Source organism: Anser anser (assembly GCF_964211835.1).
Source record: "Anser anser genome assembly, chromosome: 2".
Taxonomy (NCBI): Eukaryota; Metazoa; Chordata; class Aves; order Anseriformes; family Anatidae; genus Anser; species Anser anser.
In genome coordinates this window covers 39,663,611-39,680,541 of record NC_139721.1, presented here as the reverse complement: position 1 = coordinate 39,680,541, position 16,931 = coordinate 39,663,611, and the positions used below count along the sequence as shown (strand labels likewise).

At 38.6% G+C, this 16,931-nt stretch overlaps 1 protein-coding gene across 7 annotated transcripts in view; it reads right to left on the bottom strand.

The window, feature by feature from the left end:
- Positions 1-279: 279 nt before the first annotated feature.
- TOX (thymocyte selection associated high mobility group box) overlaps positions 280-16,931 on the bottom strand; it is a 223,756-nt gene continuing 207,104 nt past the window's right edge. For all 7 annotated transcript variants that reach the window (XM_083827138.1, XM_083827143.1, XM_083827139.1 and 4 more), the window contains 3 exons: positions 13,990-14,376; positions 4,782-4,933; positions 280-2,596 (listed from right to left, as the gene is read on the bottom strand). In XM_083827138.1, coding sequence (XP_083683264.1) covers positions 2,560-2,596; positions 4,782-4,933; positions 13,990-14,376 — 576 coding nt within the window. In that variant the 3' untranslated portion in view covers positions 280-2,559. The remainder of the gene's footprint in view (positions 2,597-4,781; positions 4,934-13,989; positions 14,377-16,931) is intronic.

The following is a 16,931-nucleotide window of genomic DNA, read 5'->3' as shown; positions in this document are numbered from 1 at the left end:
CAAAGAGCAGATTGCCCTTGGGCCAGCAACCATTGCTTTTTCCTAAGGTTGGACATGAAGAACTGACATTTATGTATCAGAGTTGGACCTCTCCTTTGGAACGAAGTGGCTTCAGTATTACCCAAAGCAAAGGTGCTGCTCTTCCAGCACAGCTGGATCACACGAACACAGCCCAGGCGCAGAACCGCACTCAAATCCCAGGACTGGTAAAGGCGCTGTGCGGTAAACACACGGCAGGTTTCCGTTCTTACAGAACAAGAGACATCAACTAGCAAGAGATTCGTACAGAATAAGTATTTTATTCATGATGTATTTTTTCTTTTATTTACATTAAAGTTTTCTTGTATTTTGAACTCTGCTTGGATATCGAAATTAACAACGTTATGTGACTGCACACCTGCTCTAAAAGAAATGGAGATAACACAGTTCTTTTCTGTAAAAGAAAAAAGAAAACTGCCTGTCAAAATCAAAGCTGATTTTTCTCATCCCAATAATTATCTTCTCACTTTGGAATTAATATGAGTGGAAAATGTAGTTTACTGTAATATAATAAATAGAAGACATTGGGTAATTAGTAGTGCTGGTATATTTCTAAAGTACTAAACAGACAAACAATAAACTGTGAATTTAATCACGAGTTCTCATACAGTTTCAAGACAGAAAAATTAGAGCTCTCAGCTACAGTCATCTGAGTAATCACATCTGATCTGCATTATTTATTAGTTATTACATGCCAAGTGATTTCAACTGTACATTGCCTGAAATCATTCCAAAGCAAGCATACCTTTGTTTCTGTTTTGTTTTCTATAAAAATCAATGGCATTGCATAAGTTGTATTTATTCTGAGCTGCTTTCTCTATTTCACACAGACAATATGAATCAGTGGTACTCTCTATTACTTTGACAGGCGTCTGGGATGAAATCCTCCAGAAAAACATTTTCAGATCTATCCCTGAAGAAAAACATTGACAAAATGCCTTTTTTTTTTCTTTTTTCTTTTTTTTGACTTTTTAAATCCCTTTCCTTATGGCTATTGAACTTACCTTTCACTTTAGTATGTATTTGTGATACACTCCCTAAGACTCTGTAGGAACTTTTGAATGTATAATAAAATGTTTGAAGCATATTTGGTAATATTTCTGTTGGTAATATTTCTATTCCATTTGACTAATCAACAAAAACTGATGAATTTTCAAGAAGCGTCATTGTGTAGTTTTATTTAGTTACTTTTGTTGGTTCAACTCTTGGTTTTGGGCAACTTCTTACTACAATACTTTAAAAAGGGAATTACTTAAAAGTACTTTTTTTTTTTTTCCCCTTAGCAACCAAAGAAATACAGAAATAAGTATTGGTTACCTTCATTTTCTGCCAGAAAAGCAGGTTTGGTGTTATATATGTCACTGTAAAAACTAAATAAAGTATTCACATCAGTTGTGAACAATTTGTGCCAGCAAAAGTTAAAGCGTCAAAGAAACCTCTTTAAAATGCTAACAAATTTACTTACAAACACCTATATTTATTATTTCATAAATAGGCGCAACAGGTTCCATAAAAAAAGATTAAATACAGACACAGTATGAAGAAACAATAATACATAGCCATATGCAAAGGTTATAATTTAGCTGTCTCCAATCTGTTTCTGCATCTAATAAAATAACAGGTAAGCATTTGGCAGTTTTATACATAAAAGGACTTAAATGACATTTACTAACCAGTACACATAAAGTGATTTTTTTTCTTTTTAAAAAAAAGAAGCATTTTTAGGCAGTACAAAATAAATGTGTTTGCTCTTTATCAACACTGTTTTTTCCCCTAGTTTTTGTGTTTATTTCACGAGACGAAGCCAATATTTTTAATTAATATCTCTTGGGAATGTTTTACTTTTTTCTCCAAATACTTTGAAAATATAGAACTATTAGTCAGTTGTTTAAAAATGAAGTAAAAATATGAATGTTTGCCAATTTAACCCTTTTTTTGAAATCAATAAACTGGAATGAGCCAGTTTCAATTACAATTAGCTACAAAAACATTCACATTTTATACTCTAGGAGAGTGTAACATAGATGCTATTTACAAACTTGCTATGACTGCTACATCAAGCCATTTAAAAAGTCTTTAGTAGTTTCATATAAACACCCATTATGAAAAACCAATGGAAAATCCAGGACTTTTATCCGAGACATCTACAGTTGCTAAGGCAGTTACTATCGCAGCACTTCACAGCAAAAAACAACATAAAATCTGAATGGTCCAAGTTTCCTTCAGGGAAGAAGAAAAGCAATGTCCGTTAAAGGATCTCAGGGTGGGGGTGGAAAGGGGAAAGAAAGAAAGAAACAAAAATGCGGGGAGGGAAAAAAAGAAAAAAAAAAAGAAAGAAAAAGAAAAAAAGAAGCAAGACTATTTTTTCCAGAGTGGGTGACCCACAAGCTCAAATAGTCCTAAGTGCTTAGCAACTTGTATTTTCTAATAAAATGCAGAACTGCCTTGACTGCATAAAGCAATCCATGATGAAAAGACTTCCCTGCATTCCTCAGTGGAAAGGAGAGGTGTTTCAGATTTTCAGGTAAGGTAGAGTGCTTTGTCCCTCTGCATGCCCCTGTTCAAAGGAAAAAAGAACAAATGTGATTTTTAAATTTGTCAAATTTGTAGTCCTTTTCTTTCCTCTATAAACCCCAGAACCCTACTGTGTCATTAATTCCAAGCATATCACAGAAGTACAGCTGTATTACCAAGGTAATAATACCAAAAATAAGAAAAACCCTACTGCCATAGTGGCATATAGAAACCCAGAGGCCACATCTGGGTCTAAACTAAATAGGAGGGGACATGGGTTTAAGCACTGTTTTGGGATCACCTGTGCTAGTGGGTTGGTAGTATTGATGGTCCCTCACTCACAAGCTGCATAGTTTTGTCACACGAGAGTTTAGCACAGCTCTAGGGACCTTACCGCATAAGCACCCTTTCTGTAGAAGGCAGGAGAGGTTAGTTCCATGAGCATAGGCGCCAGCCAGCTCTCTCTGGCCTCTTTTATTTATTAGTCCAGGCATAGCCAAAATGCGCCGTGTTGGCAGTTTCAGGTAAGCGTGAGCAAAGGAGCACCAGATGGTTCTAACAGAGCCCAACTCAACTAACTTTTGCAGGCTCTGTGGGAGATCTTCCACCAATGCACCATCCAGCACACTTTTACAGTCTGTTCTTGCCAGGGTTCGTCTTTGGATGAAACATACCAACTCAGAGCAAAAAGGAATCATTTACCAGTTTATAACCTGGAACACTCTGTACAAGTCAGAAAAAAGTATATCATTTAAAGTAGAAGTATCACTGACAGGGCTTGGTTCACAGTGCAGAGATTTTCTGGGGGAGAGGCTTTGCTCTTCAACTCCTGTTTCCTTGCCAAAACCCAGGCACCAGTTCTGTTCTTCCACAGCTCTACAGCTTACTTGGTTTGGAGTCCAGGATTAGCACAGAGCATAAATTGCACTGGCATAGCAAAGACATGCTAAGTCCTTGCACACAGATTCACAGACACACATCTACACAGCACGCATACAGAGCCTGCTCAGAGAAAGGTTTTGCCGATGGGAGTTACGCTCACTGGGCACCTAGAGGACACTGCTGGCAATGATCTCACGTTGTTTTTTTGAGGAGACCAGAAATCAAACCCAGAGGTGGTTATGGCCTGTTGGTAGGACTCCTGCAAAGGTCTGCAGCACCGATCAATGCATTTGGGTGGTACAGCACACAAGTGAGACCGTTCTGCTGAACATGTGGGCAAGTCTCAGGGCAAAAGCACTAGTTATGGGAGAAGAGCGAGGCCATTGTGCAGACTAGTTAAAGTATGCCTCAGTGTCAGTAAGTTTTGGTCTGGATGTTTTTCTGAACTGGTAACCAGAAAAAGATTTTTTTTTTTTTCAGTTTAGTTGATGTTGCAGAAATACTTTAAAACAGTAACACAAGTGCAACTCTGAGTTTGAGTAATGCAATGGTTGAAACTAGTCTTTAGTTCTGCTTTGGGTTCAATTACTTTGGCAGTAACCAAGAGCTTTTATCTGCCTGTGTCTTTGGTATTCGTGCCAAGGTCAAGAGGAGGTCAGGCTGGTGGACGTGTTCACAAGGCACATCTATTATCTAAAGCTCAGAAGAGATCTTCTGCTCAGGGCCTAAAAAGTTTCCAGGAAGCTCCTGATATAGCACTATGACTCCACAAAAACAAGGCTGCTGAGGAGTTGGGGCTTTGAAGGAGCTACTAACCGTCTGGCAGGGGCACAGAACTCCTACACATACGGTGTTTTGTTTCTGGTAACAGTCATGTAATCTTCACATCATTCCCTTCCATGTAACTTGTATCCCATGCATTACCTCTGGGTCTCACTGACATTGGTTCCCATGACCCAAACCAGATGTTTTCACTGGCAGCAAGCTCTCCTCATCAATGGAATATTTGGAGAAAACAGTTCATGCCATTTGCCTCTTAAGTAGGGGGGCAGTGATCTTACTAGTTCTTTCCTACACCTTTTCCCTAAGATTTCAGTTCTGTTTTTCTAATGAATGGAAGCTCTCAAAGTCCAAAAAATATGTGGTGCATTAAGGCGACAAAAATTTTCGATAAATGTATGTATTTAAAACTTATTATCCCACAGTAGTCTAACTACTCGACAAATACAGCGTCATCACACGTGCACTTCTGAAATAGTGTAGGGAAACAGGCAACAGAGATGTTTTCACTGATACTTGTGTCATGAATGTTGCTCAACACAAGGTGGCATTCACTGGCTGCTTACCCATTACTGCAGTAGTCATTATTCCAGTCCACAGTCTGTGCTGGAGGATTTCTGCACCCTGAACGAACATACTCCATTGCTTGGGTAACAACTTGTGCAGCTGTTGATGTTGGATTGATGATATTCTGATAATCAGGCTGAAGAGTAAATCCCTAGAAGAGAGAGCAAGTGCATTACGATGCATGGAAACTAAGCAACAGGTTCTGTACATAAAAATAAAATGAAGGTGTGTACTACAAAACAGTAGAAGCCTTCCCCCCCCCCCCTTTTTTTTTTTTTCTAGGTATACTTCAAGTTCTCAAGCTTAAAAAAGGAGAAAAAGTGTACATTCTTTCTACATTTTAAAATCTTTGGTTTGAGAAATAAAATAGCACCAAGTTGGTGTTAGCTATTACACAATCACAGGATAGAACTAAAAGGGAAAACAACTCAAAACTCAAAACCAAGAGAACAACTTAATCAACACTGGGGCACAAAGGTCTGCTTGCTCCTTAGAGGTTCCATTTAGATTGGACATAAGGACACAAACTAGTCGTTAATTCCTAGAATATGCAACAGAATCTTTTTGAAGGATGTAGGCAGCAGGTGGCTGACTGTTTTATTAGACTACACCTATTCACATATTGTTCTCAAAACCCTCTTTCTTCATTCAGTCACAAAGAGACCATCTGCTGCTTCTTTTATTTGTACTTCTCTCTCAACTAAACAGAAATTCAACCAAAGCTTTTTAACAGTTGTTGGACTAATGTAGTGAAAGTAGCACAGAATAACTTACTTTTTGAAACCAAGAGGACAAGAAAAAATGTGGAAGTTACAAAGGGACATCTGACCTGCTCCCTAAAATATCTGTCATATCAGAAATCGTAATAATTTTTAGGTCTTTTGATATATTAGGATATATCAGTTAAAATACTGTATTTCAAAACCAGGAGAAATTTCAAGGTTAGTATGCACTGCCATAGCATACCTGGCTCAGCCTATATAAATGTACATCATGTTCCTGTAAAGTTAGAAGAACTACATTGGGTAAAAGTATGTGAATGCTGTACAAAAGCAACTGATATCTGCTGGAAAAAAAATTAATAATAATAATAAAAAGCATACAATTCCCAGCCAAGTTAATAGGATCTGTAGTTTTTAAATCACACACGGAACTTGATGCAAAATACCTAGTTTGAAGATCCACTTCTGGTCAAAGTCCACATATAGAATAGATAGGCTTAAAGCTCATAGCTTTAAATTTGAAAAGTTAGTGGCTTATGTGTGATTACTTCATAGACACTGTCATCGTGAAGACGGGAATTTTGGGTAGAGCTGTCTTCAGCTGCAGATTTAACAACTCAGCCACGCTACCTTTAAACAAGATAAATGAGGACTCTCAGTTTCCACCTGCCACCCTCACATCTCCAAAAAGAGCTTCCTTCAAATATAAAATGTCGCTTCCTTCAAATATTAAATGTCACTTCCTTCTTCACATCCTTCCTTCATGTTGCATTCTTCTTGCTCTGCCCATCCTGACCACAGATTTTAGCTTAGGCCATAAATGAATCATAGAATCATAGAATATCCCAAGTTGGAAGGGACCCACAAGGATCATTGGGTCCAACTCCTGGCTCCACACGGAATCACCCAAAAATTAGACCATGTGTCTGAGAGTGTTGTCCAAACATTTCTTGAACTTCAACGAGCTCAGTGCAGTGACCACTTCCCTGGGGAGCCTGTTCACTTCCCCTGGAAGCCTGTTCAAATATGAACACAACTTTCTTCTATAGTCTCTTCCATATGGAGAAGGGAGTCACACCTCAGTGCCTTAAATGCTCTTGGAAGCCTCACTTTATCCCTGATGATGCCAAGAAATAGATCATTAGCAGTGGGCAAGTTCATGAGCTGAATCTAGCATCTAGTTGTAATGTAGCTTATATGCTGCCCTGCTAATAAGATAAGATAAAATGCACTCATCATGACTGTTACCACCACGCTCTGTGCACAGCCTTTTCACTAGGCTGCAAACCTGCACATCGGGATGCAAAACCCATGCCTGCAATGAATCCAAAGGAAACTGTAATTGAGCAGACTTCACAATGACTTTAATTGAAGTTTTGTGTAATTACAAGGCAGAAAAATTGGGTTTGTATATCCCCGTCATAATTTTTATACAAAACATTACCCATAAGCCCTTTTAAATTTAGCTGCAAGAGGAAACTAGCCACAGAAACACATTCTGCCTGCAGGCATTTGAGTTTACCTTTGGTAGCAGAGCCCCTGAGCGATCTTTTATCATTCTTCAGGAAAACCAACCATCTATGCAAGAAAAACACTAAATGTGGCTACTACCTGAGCAGTGCTGTAGAGAAGGATGCAAGTGACCAGGTACAGAAGCTCACATACTCTTTCAGCAAGAATAAACTGTTTTCCAAGTGCGAAGGCAGGAACATGAGTGCAATAGCATTTCTGGATAAAGAAATAGCTTAGATGTGGGAGGATGGTCCCCTGGTAAAAATGCCAGCCTGGTACCGGGTGGGGACTTATTCTTGTCCTTTCTTGGGTTGTCTGTGTAACCAGAGCCAACTCTCTTTGGCTGTCCTCCAGCAAAGAATGCTCTTGGACTGGATTGATACCTCTTGTGCTAAGGTTAGGGCCACAAACATGAGCTTTATTCTCCTATCTACAAAACAAGGAGTAACACCATTCTTATCTTGCATCCATTTTAGTTTATGATTGCCTGGGATTGGGCTTGTTCTTCAAGATGTGCTCATGGAATACATTTTAAAGCAGTACAAAGGTATCTGAGCCACCTCCAGTTTGGGACCAGCACACACCAACCCCATGGACCACACAGGCACGTTGACACCTGGGCCCACTCTGGGCTCTCTGCAGCCATGGTTTTAATGCTGCTGAGAGGCAGCACCCAGCACCATCCTGCACTGAGCCTGGCAGAGGGCTACCAGCAACAGAAATAATGAGGCAGGTGTTGGAGAGTGTGCTTCTTAAGGCAAAGTAATTTAAGAAACCTGAACGCAATATGAAGGACCAATAATCTATGATCATGTGTAAAATGTACACAATCATTACTTCAGCTTTTTCATCCGCAGAAAAAAAGCTCTGGAAATATAGATTTGTACAACAGAGGGAGACAGCCTTGTACCAGGCTTGTAGTAAATATTTGTGTATTATTTATGTAAGCCCTTAACAAACAATGATGAAATAAAAAGTGCTCAGAAAATGAGTGCTTCGAGGTCTAATTAAACAATGGTGAATGTTTTTGCATTGTAATGCTCAAGAGAAAATCACCAACTGTTTTGCAACATGCCTAGAATTTTAAATTTCATTTTCTTGTTCCAGATTGAAATAAAAATAGGGAACTTGATAAAGATTAATTCGATGTCAGGAGGGACATTTGCTCTTTAATTAGATTTCTGTAGCCCTAGCAGTTTTGCTGTGCCACTGTAGCAAGTCCTAAAAAGCCTGCAGCAGAACTAAACAGTGATCCTCATCTCCACACTTTACTGGGAACTAATTTCATTTCCTGCCTGTCTGGAGAGGTATTTTCAACAGGCATCAATGTTTTTGTCTTCACAACTGATTTATTCATCAATCTCAATGTGATATTTTAAACCTTTAAATTACATCCAAATCCTAAAGCATCTGTTTATTACACAAGGAAATTGAAAATCTGTCTGTGTGATATCATACAAAGATTTTTCCTTAAGGTTATAAAGGAAGTTGACAGATATTAATGATTTTTTTTTTTCTCTTGACCTCATTCGAAGACAAAGCATAACAAAAAAGAGGAAGAAATCTGGACAAATACAGCAGGTTCCTGAGTTTACTGTATATAATATATACCAGAAAAAATGAGGCTATTATTTTTGGCAGGCTATGCAATCATCTTGCTGTATACATTTATTTTCTAAAGGAAAAGAAACACGCAAAAGTAGACTGAAATAAGTTATTATTTTTAAAAATAAAAAAATAAAATGTGACATACATTAATCTTCTGCCTTTTTGTTATGCATACACTTGCAGCCATGGTTACTAGACGTTAAGTAAACAGTTTTGCTTGCTCTATCTATGAACCAAAGTGGGACAGAAATTGTGATGGGGCCCACCATGCCACATTGCTTGGGTGAAGGATTTTAAGTAAGGAAGGAGATGCTTCCAATAGGGCTACTAAAAAGGGTTCCTTAAGAAGGACTGGGAATATTTGGGAGGGAGTGAATCCTTGGTCTCATCCCTCTCCACACGGAACAGCACAGTGCAACAGGCAGGAGAATGGGGTATGCTCAGAAAGAATTGTGTATGTCTGTGTGAAAAGAACAACTTTTCAAAAAGAAAAGAGGTTGCAGCTTCAAATGCTGTTTTACCCTGAACTTCAAGAGAAATTGGTGATTTGAATAACAATGCTGAAGAGTCAGATCACCTAATCCCAACTAAGTAAAAATTAAACATCATGTCAAACCTAAGAAACAGACCGAAGAGAAGCAACGCAGTATCAGTTAAAAAAATAAACTTCTAAGATGCTCATACGAGCATTTAATGTAAAAAAGTCCCACTCTTCCAATGTACGATGATTCTTTTGGTCTGTCAAAAGTGGATGAAAGAAAAACTGTTGCACAGGGGATTTGGACTTCAGGAAAGAAAAACTTTAACACAACTCCTGCTAACAATATTTAAGAAAAATATAGTATAATTTAGAATTAGAAGTTAAATATCATCAAAAGCAGGATCTAATTTAAATCTAACTATGAGAATAGGTCTAAAAGGTCATTTTTACAGTATAAAGGTTTAACACTGAGCACCCCAACACTGAGGTTTAAATGAGCACCCCAAAAGTCTGCAATAGTGCCCATGTAGTTTAATTTTTTCATTAGCTGTTTTGAAAACAGAATAGAGAAAGAATAGAGAAAAAAATAGTCTATTTTTTGGAAACTACAGAAAAATTATTTAGATAAACTCTGGAAGATTGTTTAAAGGAAATCAAAAAAGATTTAATAATGCCAGGCATATGAACAATGAACTAATACATAAATTTAACATTGTCATGTGTAGTTTAGAAAAATTTGGATGTATTGCATCAGCTGCATAATCCATAGAATTAATTGATTTTAAAATAACAGAAACTGTGCAGTCACTGAGGATTTTTGGCTACCAAAACTTCTGATCTTCTTGATGTTCTGCAGTTTTTGTGGAATCCTTGAGGAAACCGTCCTTCTCCAGTTGGCAGTCTCTCCTAGTTTGGCAGCTGCACAAATGCAGGCAAGGGCTGTTGGAAGTGGAGGAGTACGTGCTGTTCCCTGCAGAGCTGATGAAGATCAACTCATTGTCCTTGCAGCAGTGTGGGCAGGACTCACTCCCCAGGTCAGCACTTCTTATCAGTCCCTCCCCAAAGTTATACACAGGAGAAGAGTTTGTGGATTTCATGCACTGTGATTTTGAAGAACTGTTTCTCTGCCTGCCAGGACTGCATTCTGGATCTGTACGTGATTTTTGCTGGAGCTGGCAGTCCTTCAGACATGCTACAAGCAGGTCTTTGATAAGAACCATCCTCCCTCTCCTTGAGAAAACAAGTAATCAAATCTCCCACAGCCACAGTGTGAAAGCAGGGATCTGTAGACAGCAAGGTTTCTGAGAGTGTGCTACTATTGAGTGGCACACCAGTAAGCCACAAACTGTTTCGGAGATGGATATTTGGAAAACAAAACAAAACAAAAAGAGAGAGAGAAAAAAAAAATAGGAATTTGCTATTGGTAGGAACTGTGGTTGCTCCTTCTAATGTATCTACAGCCCAGCTGTGGTCTGCACTGGTGCTGTCCCACCAGATGAGTCTGCAAGCAGCTCCAGTAGAAGGCTGCTAGGAAGCTGTTGATAGTCTCATCCCTCTCTTGTCTATTAAGCTTCACACTACAGTGTGACATGAGAAAATTTACCTTGCTGCTTCGTCAAGTGTGTTAGTCTGTTTGGCATAAGCAGTGGTGAGGTGTCTGTAAAGGAAAATGTCTCCTGTCACAAGTAATGTTGCAGGGAGTGGGATGTTAATTAGTTTCTGTTCTTGCTGCTTACATACATTGGATGATTACTGGAGTCTTTGGAAAAGTCTTAGGGCAACCACACCTTTAGTGTGGAGGAAATCAAGCAGCTGAGGGAAGATGAACTGAAAAAAATGTTGAATTACATGCAACTGTTACTTCTTTATCAGACTACATATCCTCCCATTCTCCTTTGTTGTCTTTTTGCGTAGCAGAGTGGCCTACACTGTGCTGCTGGGGACCGAGCCTCATGCTGAGAGTCTTCCCTCACTCCTTGCTGTGGGCTGGCCATACAGGGCAGTGTACGCCTCTCCTCTGCCATCATTGATGCTGACTCTGTGCTGCCATCATCGTACCGTGGCTTGTTTGGAGGGCTCATCTGCCTTTTCCACTATGTCTTGGCCTCCTTTACATGCTCTGTGATCAGCACAACGTTTGCTCAGTTTCAAGCAGAGTGGAGATCAAAGTTCCTTGGCATATGAGGCCTTCACTTTCAACTTAGTTTCTTGTATTTAGTGCTCTAATGCCGTACAAAATACTGGGGACTGTGTTTTTTACCATTTCTTGACTAGAAAGAGTCATACCTAAGAAACTAGATAGGGTACCACTGTTGCAGCATGAGGCAAACTGTGATGGGGGTTGTACACCTGCTGCTTTACAGACTAACATAATTTTTGTCTTTGCCAGCATCATTCTTTAAAGGAAATCAATTTAAAAATTGTGCAAACTATTGTATGTTAAAAATCAAAACAAAACAAAAAAAAAACCAACATATGAGAACATGAAATACATATTACAAATATTCCGTAGTGAAATTACATAGATTTTCCAGAGCTCAAAAACTGTATTGCTTTCAAAAAAAGTGGGGTCATAAGACATCCAAACCGGCTTGCAGATGTTTCAAGGTGCTTAAGAGAAATGTAGTTAAGATTGGCAGTGTAACATTTCAGCAGGTAATAAGCACCTGTCACCTTGGGCGAAGCTCAGAAATATCTCACTTCGGATGCTTCATTATAAACATCAGCCTTTCTGACTAAGCAATTCAGTAGAAGTATTTAAGCTAACCACTAAGGAATTTAACAGTGGGGAGGCTGCAACACAAAGGTACAATATTTCTTACTTTACTGTACTTGTACTTAGTAAAGCAATATATGTAGCATGGTACAGTAAAGCAAAATATGCAGCATGGTACTGGTCTGCAAACTGACTTCTAGAAACCTGTTTTCTACAACTTAGTTCCCTGTGTTTTCTCTTAAACTAGAAATAACTAGGCTGCATACAACACATCCCACTGATAAGTGAAATTACTCTCAAGCCATTAAGACACACACCTTATGTTACAAGCATGCAACTTGGTAAAGTAAAACATCAGAAGATTCACATTATCTAACCTTTTGTGTGTGTGTGGGGGTACATAATGTTTGATATAATGATTTAATATAACTCCTAAATGTTTAGATTCATACAAAAATGGTGACGAATGTTGTACATGTACATAGTCAGAGAGACACGAAATCCTTAAAAGTATCTAACATCTGCATTCCATCTTTTGCTAGCCATTACAGTACTATTCATTCAATAATTAAAGCCAGATTTTCAATTCTGTTCTGTAAATTATGACTATCGATGATTCTGGAAAAGACATAACGGGTTTGATCTTCTGCTGCTCTGCATTGGACAAGTAATGTGTATCTGAGCTTGGCATAAAATGTTTGATTCTAATTTGTTGGAAGACTGAATCATTTCACAATTAAAACTTGCTCACATGTAACCATGCAGTCTCAACAGGCTGCTGTCACAGATGTCGTCCTTCATACTAGGTCACCAACCAGGCTATTGCACTGGGTCTTTTTCCATTGCTTTGTCTCTCACTGCTCAGAGCCTTCAGTTCCATCAGGACTGCATCAGGTTTATGATCACCAGACAGACACTCCTAGCTTATTTGTCTAGGACTTCTCCCTAGCTACTTCTAGCTGCCCAAGTTTGGGGTTAACTCTGAGGCTTTCACATGGGTTCTGGCAGGACACTCACACCAGGATATTGGCTTTATAACTAATAGGAAAACCTTCAGCAATACATGACAGTAAAAGACTCTATATTTATGTGGTTACGAGTCTATTGAGTCTATTTACTCTGATCATGAAAAATAAACTGTCCTTGGCAAAAGTTGTAAACCCTTTATAAATTTGTCTACCTGCCTGATTACTCAAAACCATTCTTGAGACTAGGATGAAGATCTCTGAAAACACCCAGATCATCCTCAGCACCTTCAGATTTACCTTCTGAACAAATAATTTTACCAAATTGTTTTTACTTTTTTTTTTTTTTGGTCCTGCTATGGAAAATTCCTCTCTCTGTTAAATCAGCTCTCCCAGCTAGAGGCTCTAACATCCAATCTTTACGTTAAATGTCTTTGGTTATAAAAGCAAATAAAAGCACCTTATTAGCAAAGGTGAATTTATAGAGACATTCAAAAGCAGCAAATCCATGGCTCTGTGTTATCAGCCAGAACTGACAAGTTTTGTGTGTACAAATTTTGTACAATTCTCACAACTCCACTAAAGAATATTTCATTGAAATGCCTCTTTGTAAAGCAAGATCTTATTATTGATAGTCAGATCTCACCCAACACAAAAGAAAATTTTCTCTCATGAAATCAGCAGAGTTAACCTGACCTATTGTTAATTTAACATGTATAACACAACCTGTGTTGCTTCATATTCCGCCTGTTACAAGTCACAGTCAACAAAAGATACTAGTGCATGCTACAGTCACATCTTTTACTAGACATGCTTGCCCCTTGTTTGCAAAATATATTTTCCAGAAGCCTTAGCATTGCACTTATATTTCAAGGTACTTTGAGATTTGCAGATGGATCCACACTTCTATTTAAAGGGTACCTCCTGAATTTGGTGAGGGAGACAGGGATGGGGCTCACAAGAACGTGATGAGTGCCATTGCTAGCATAAGCAGTTCAACTGAAGTTCCCCATCATCTAGGTAAACTCATTCATTTGTTCTCACCTTTGAAAGACTAAGCCCTCAGACTACATTACCACTTGGAACTCTGTAAAATTAAAGCTAATCCATGGCTTTACATCTCTCTCAATATGCCAACTTCTGGATGAATTTCCCTTGCTTAAAAATCCCAGTTCCCCAGACAACTGAAAAACTCGAGCTTACTTGCTGCATTGTAGGTGAATGTAAAGCAGACTGGACTTGCATCGGTAGCTGGTTTCCAATGGACTGCTGCATTGAAATCGGCTGGTGTTGCTGCATGTTGAGATGCTGGTGCAGAGGAGGGCTGATCTGAAGTGGCGGGGGTGGCGACACAGCCATGTTTGCTATGGAAACAGTCACTGGCATTTGGTTGTTGGTCTTGGGTGCTATATTCCTGGGGATGTTGGCATGCATGGCAGTGATGTGAGGATTCATTCCTGGTTGTTGGTGGTAGTGGGAACCGAGGTACAGAGCAGAGTGAGCCTGGGCTGGCCCGTGAAACACTGACTGCTTTGAATTCATCATCTGAGGTTGCGGGGAGGCTTTAACATCAACAGGTTCACTGTAGCTCTGTTGGGAAAAATGAAAAATAGACAATACTTAGAAGCAACAAAATGCTGTTTCTCTTACCTACAGACTATGCTGCATAGACAGATCTTGCACATTTCTCTCCCCTCAATATTCTTTAGAGCAGTTTGAAGGAAAGTGTAGCTGCAAACATCAATGTGCTGTAAAGGTAAAATGCAATAATGGAGAACATTATTTTTTTAAAGAATCTCACCATGGGAAAACACATATCTGCACCATCAAAATATCCTTGCCATGGAGTTTGGTTATTACACTAGAAAAACAATTAATGCCTATTACCTTACACATGTTCTTTCATCATCATAAAAAGAGAGGTTAGCCCCTCTGCTTTCTGGTCTAACCTGACATTTTGCTTTTTTAAAACTTAAACTGGCATCACTGACCTAATAACCTACACAACAAAGAAAACCAAGCCTGTCACATTCATTCTCACAAGCATTCATTACTATTGTCCTCAAATTTGATGGCATAGTTGAAAACAGATTAAGGAGGGTAAGTTCTGGCAAAAGTCTACAGTGATCTTTGACATGTCATTTCCCTGCTCTATGCCTCATTTTCCTATCTGCAAAACAGGAATAAGAGCTTCAGTGTCCTTTACCATACATGTTGACAACAGCTAATAGTGCTGTATCAGAGTTACCTAACATTGTGTAGAAGCTAAACCCTATCCAGTTGTTTTACTGCACTGAATAACTATTCTAGTTGCAGCACTGATGCTTTTATTGAGAAGTATTCTGTGCTGGGAAGCTACCAGACCTGTATCAAGTATGTTTCATAAGTCATGCATGCAGAAAAAATAGCATATTCTGAATAATTTTACTTTTAGCTAAACTTCCTCTATAAACTGAGTTCATAAAGTTCTGAAAATTCATTTTAAAACTGATGTCTATATAAATGTTAGACGGCATCAGACACAGGGAAACTATCTTACATAAGTTTGAAGAATACTGCATGGAATAATAGAAAATGCACAGATTTTCAAAGACGTTATAATCTATCATGATTTTTAAAGCTGCTAGTAATAAAATTTTTCCATAAATGGATATGAATTTTAATCATATTCTTAGTTTTAATATTTATAAATTGTTATATCTGTTTTGCATTCAATTTATTGTTTTCAATACTCTAATTTTCTTAGATCTTCTGAGTGTTAACTCTGCGTGCTCAAATAAATAATGAAAAAAAATAACTCCCATGTGTTTATAGGTGGTAACTATAATTTGCAGTCAAGGCATACTGGGATTAATAGCCAGTGAAAGGTGAAACATGCTGGAAAAAATGGCAGAAATGTCCCTCTGAAAAAAGAAGTCACTTTGTCAAAACAAGGGCTGAAAGATGCATATATGCCCTTATTCAGTGACCTCCATGTCATGTTTGCTCAGTTTATAAGTCAGAGTAAGTTTCATGTTACTCTCAGCACTCCAGGGTCAGTGCAGCTGAAGAAAGCCTATTTGTATTCTTTCTGAAGGATGTACCATCACCAACAATCCGCTGACACGCATGTTACTGAAATTGGCTCATTATAGCCAATGATAAAGATGAAAAAGATAACTTCACTTTCCCTACATAAGACTGCAGTTCCATTAGCGAAAAAAACCACACCACTTATTTTCTCTAGTAATCTAAGGAAAATTAAATGAATATGATAAAACAAATGCAAATCTCTGCCTCTATGGATCTGCCTGGCTCCGCTCACATGTGGGTGTACACATGTGCAATATGCATTCTATGAATGTTTGCAGGCTACAGACATCAAAAAAACCCAACACAATAAAACATAAAACCTTAAAGTGGGCACACAATCTGGCATTTTTTGGGGTATTATATTTAAAACATTGAACTAATGTTCATGATGACACGAGAAGTATTTTTCCCCCTCTCTTCCCAGTTATATTTGTAGGATGCTCTTGTATGTGTGGGAGCAAAGATTGGCAGGTTTCCCAAAATTTCAGAGATTCGGAAGAAGGTTAGCTAATCAGAGGCATGGTTGGAACACTCCCCTTGAGTATGCTGGGTTCTTTATGTATTACAGGAGGTCTGTGCTGTGCTCCTTCTGCAGAAACTTGAAGCTTTACTGAGTGCATCACCCCATCCTGAAAACACTTTGCCTTCCCATGATGTAGCTGGAAGGTTTGGTCTGGTCTGAGCAGGGACAATTTCTCAGGTCTGAGCAGGGACAAGTTCCTCAGGATAGATCAGTTAAACAATTCCTCCTGGTGAAGCGGTACCACGAAGCCTTTGTGGCACTCTTCCTGACACACCGATATGCACTTACACACTTGTGACACATCGGTACATGCACACTTGTGACTGCAAAGATGTTGCTATAGACCTCTTAAACAAAGACACAATGAACCAATTTAATTACTGGATAATTCTGAGTTCACACATCTGTGGTGAATGCATGGCCCATACTGATAAGCTACAGAGATATCAGATTCTTAGTAACACATAATAGTTGAAATACCAAATTATATTAAGAGGAATTGTATGGTCTCAGGCCAGAGATGAATAACATTTGCTTTATGTTTGCAAAG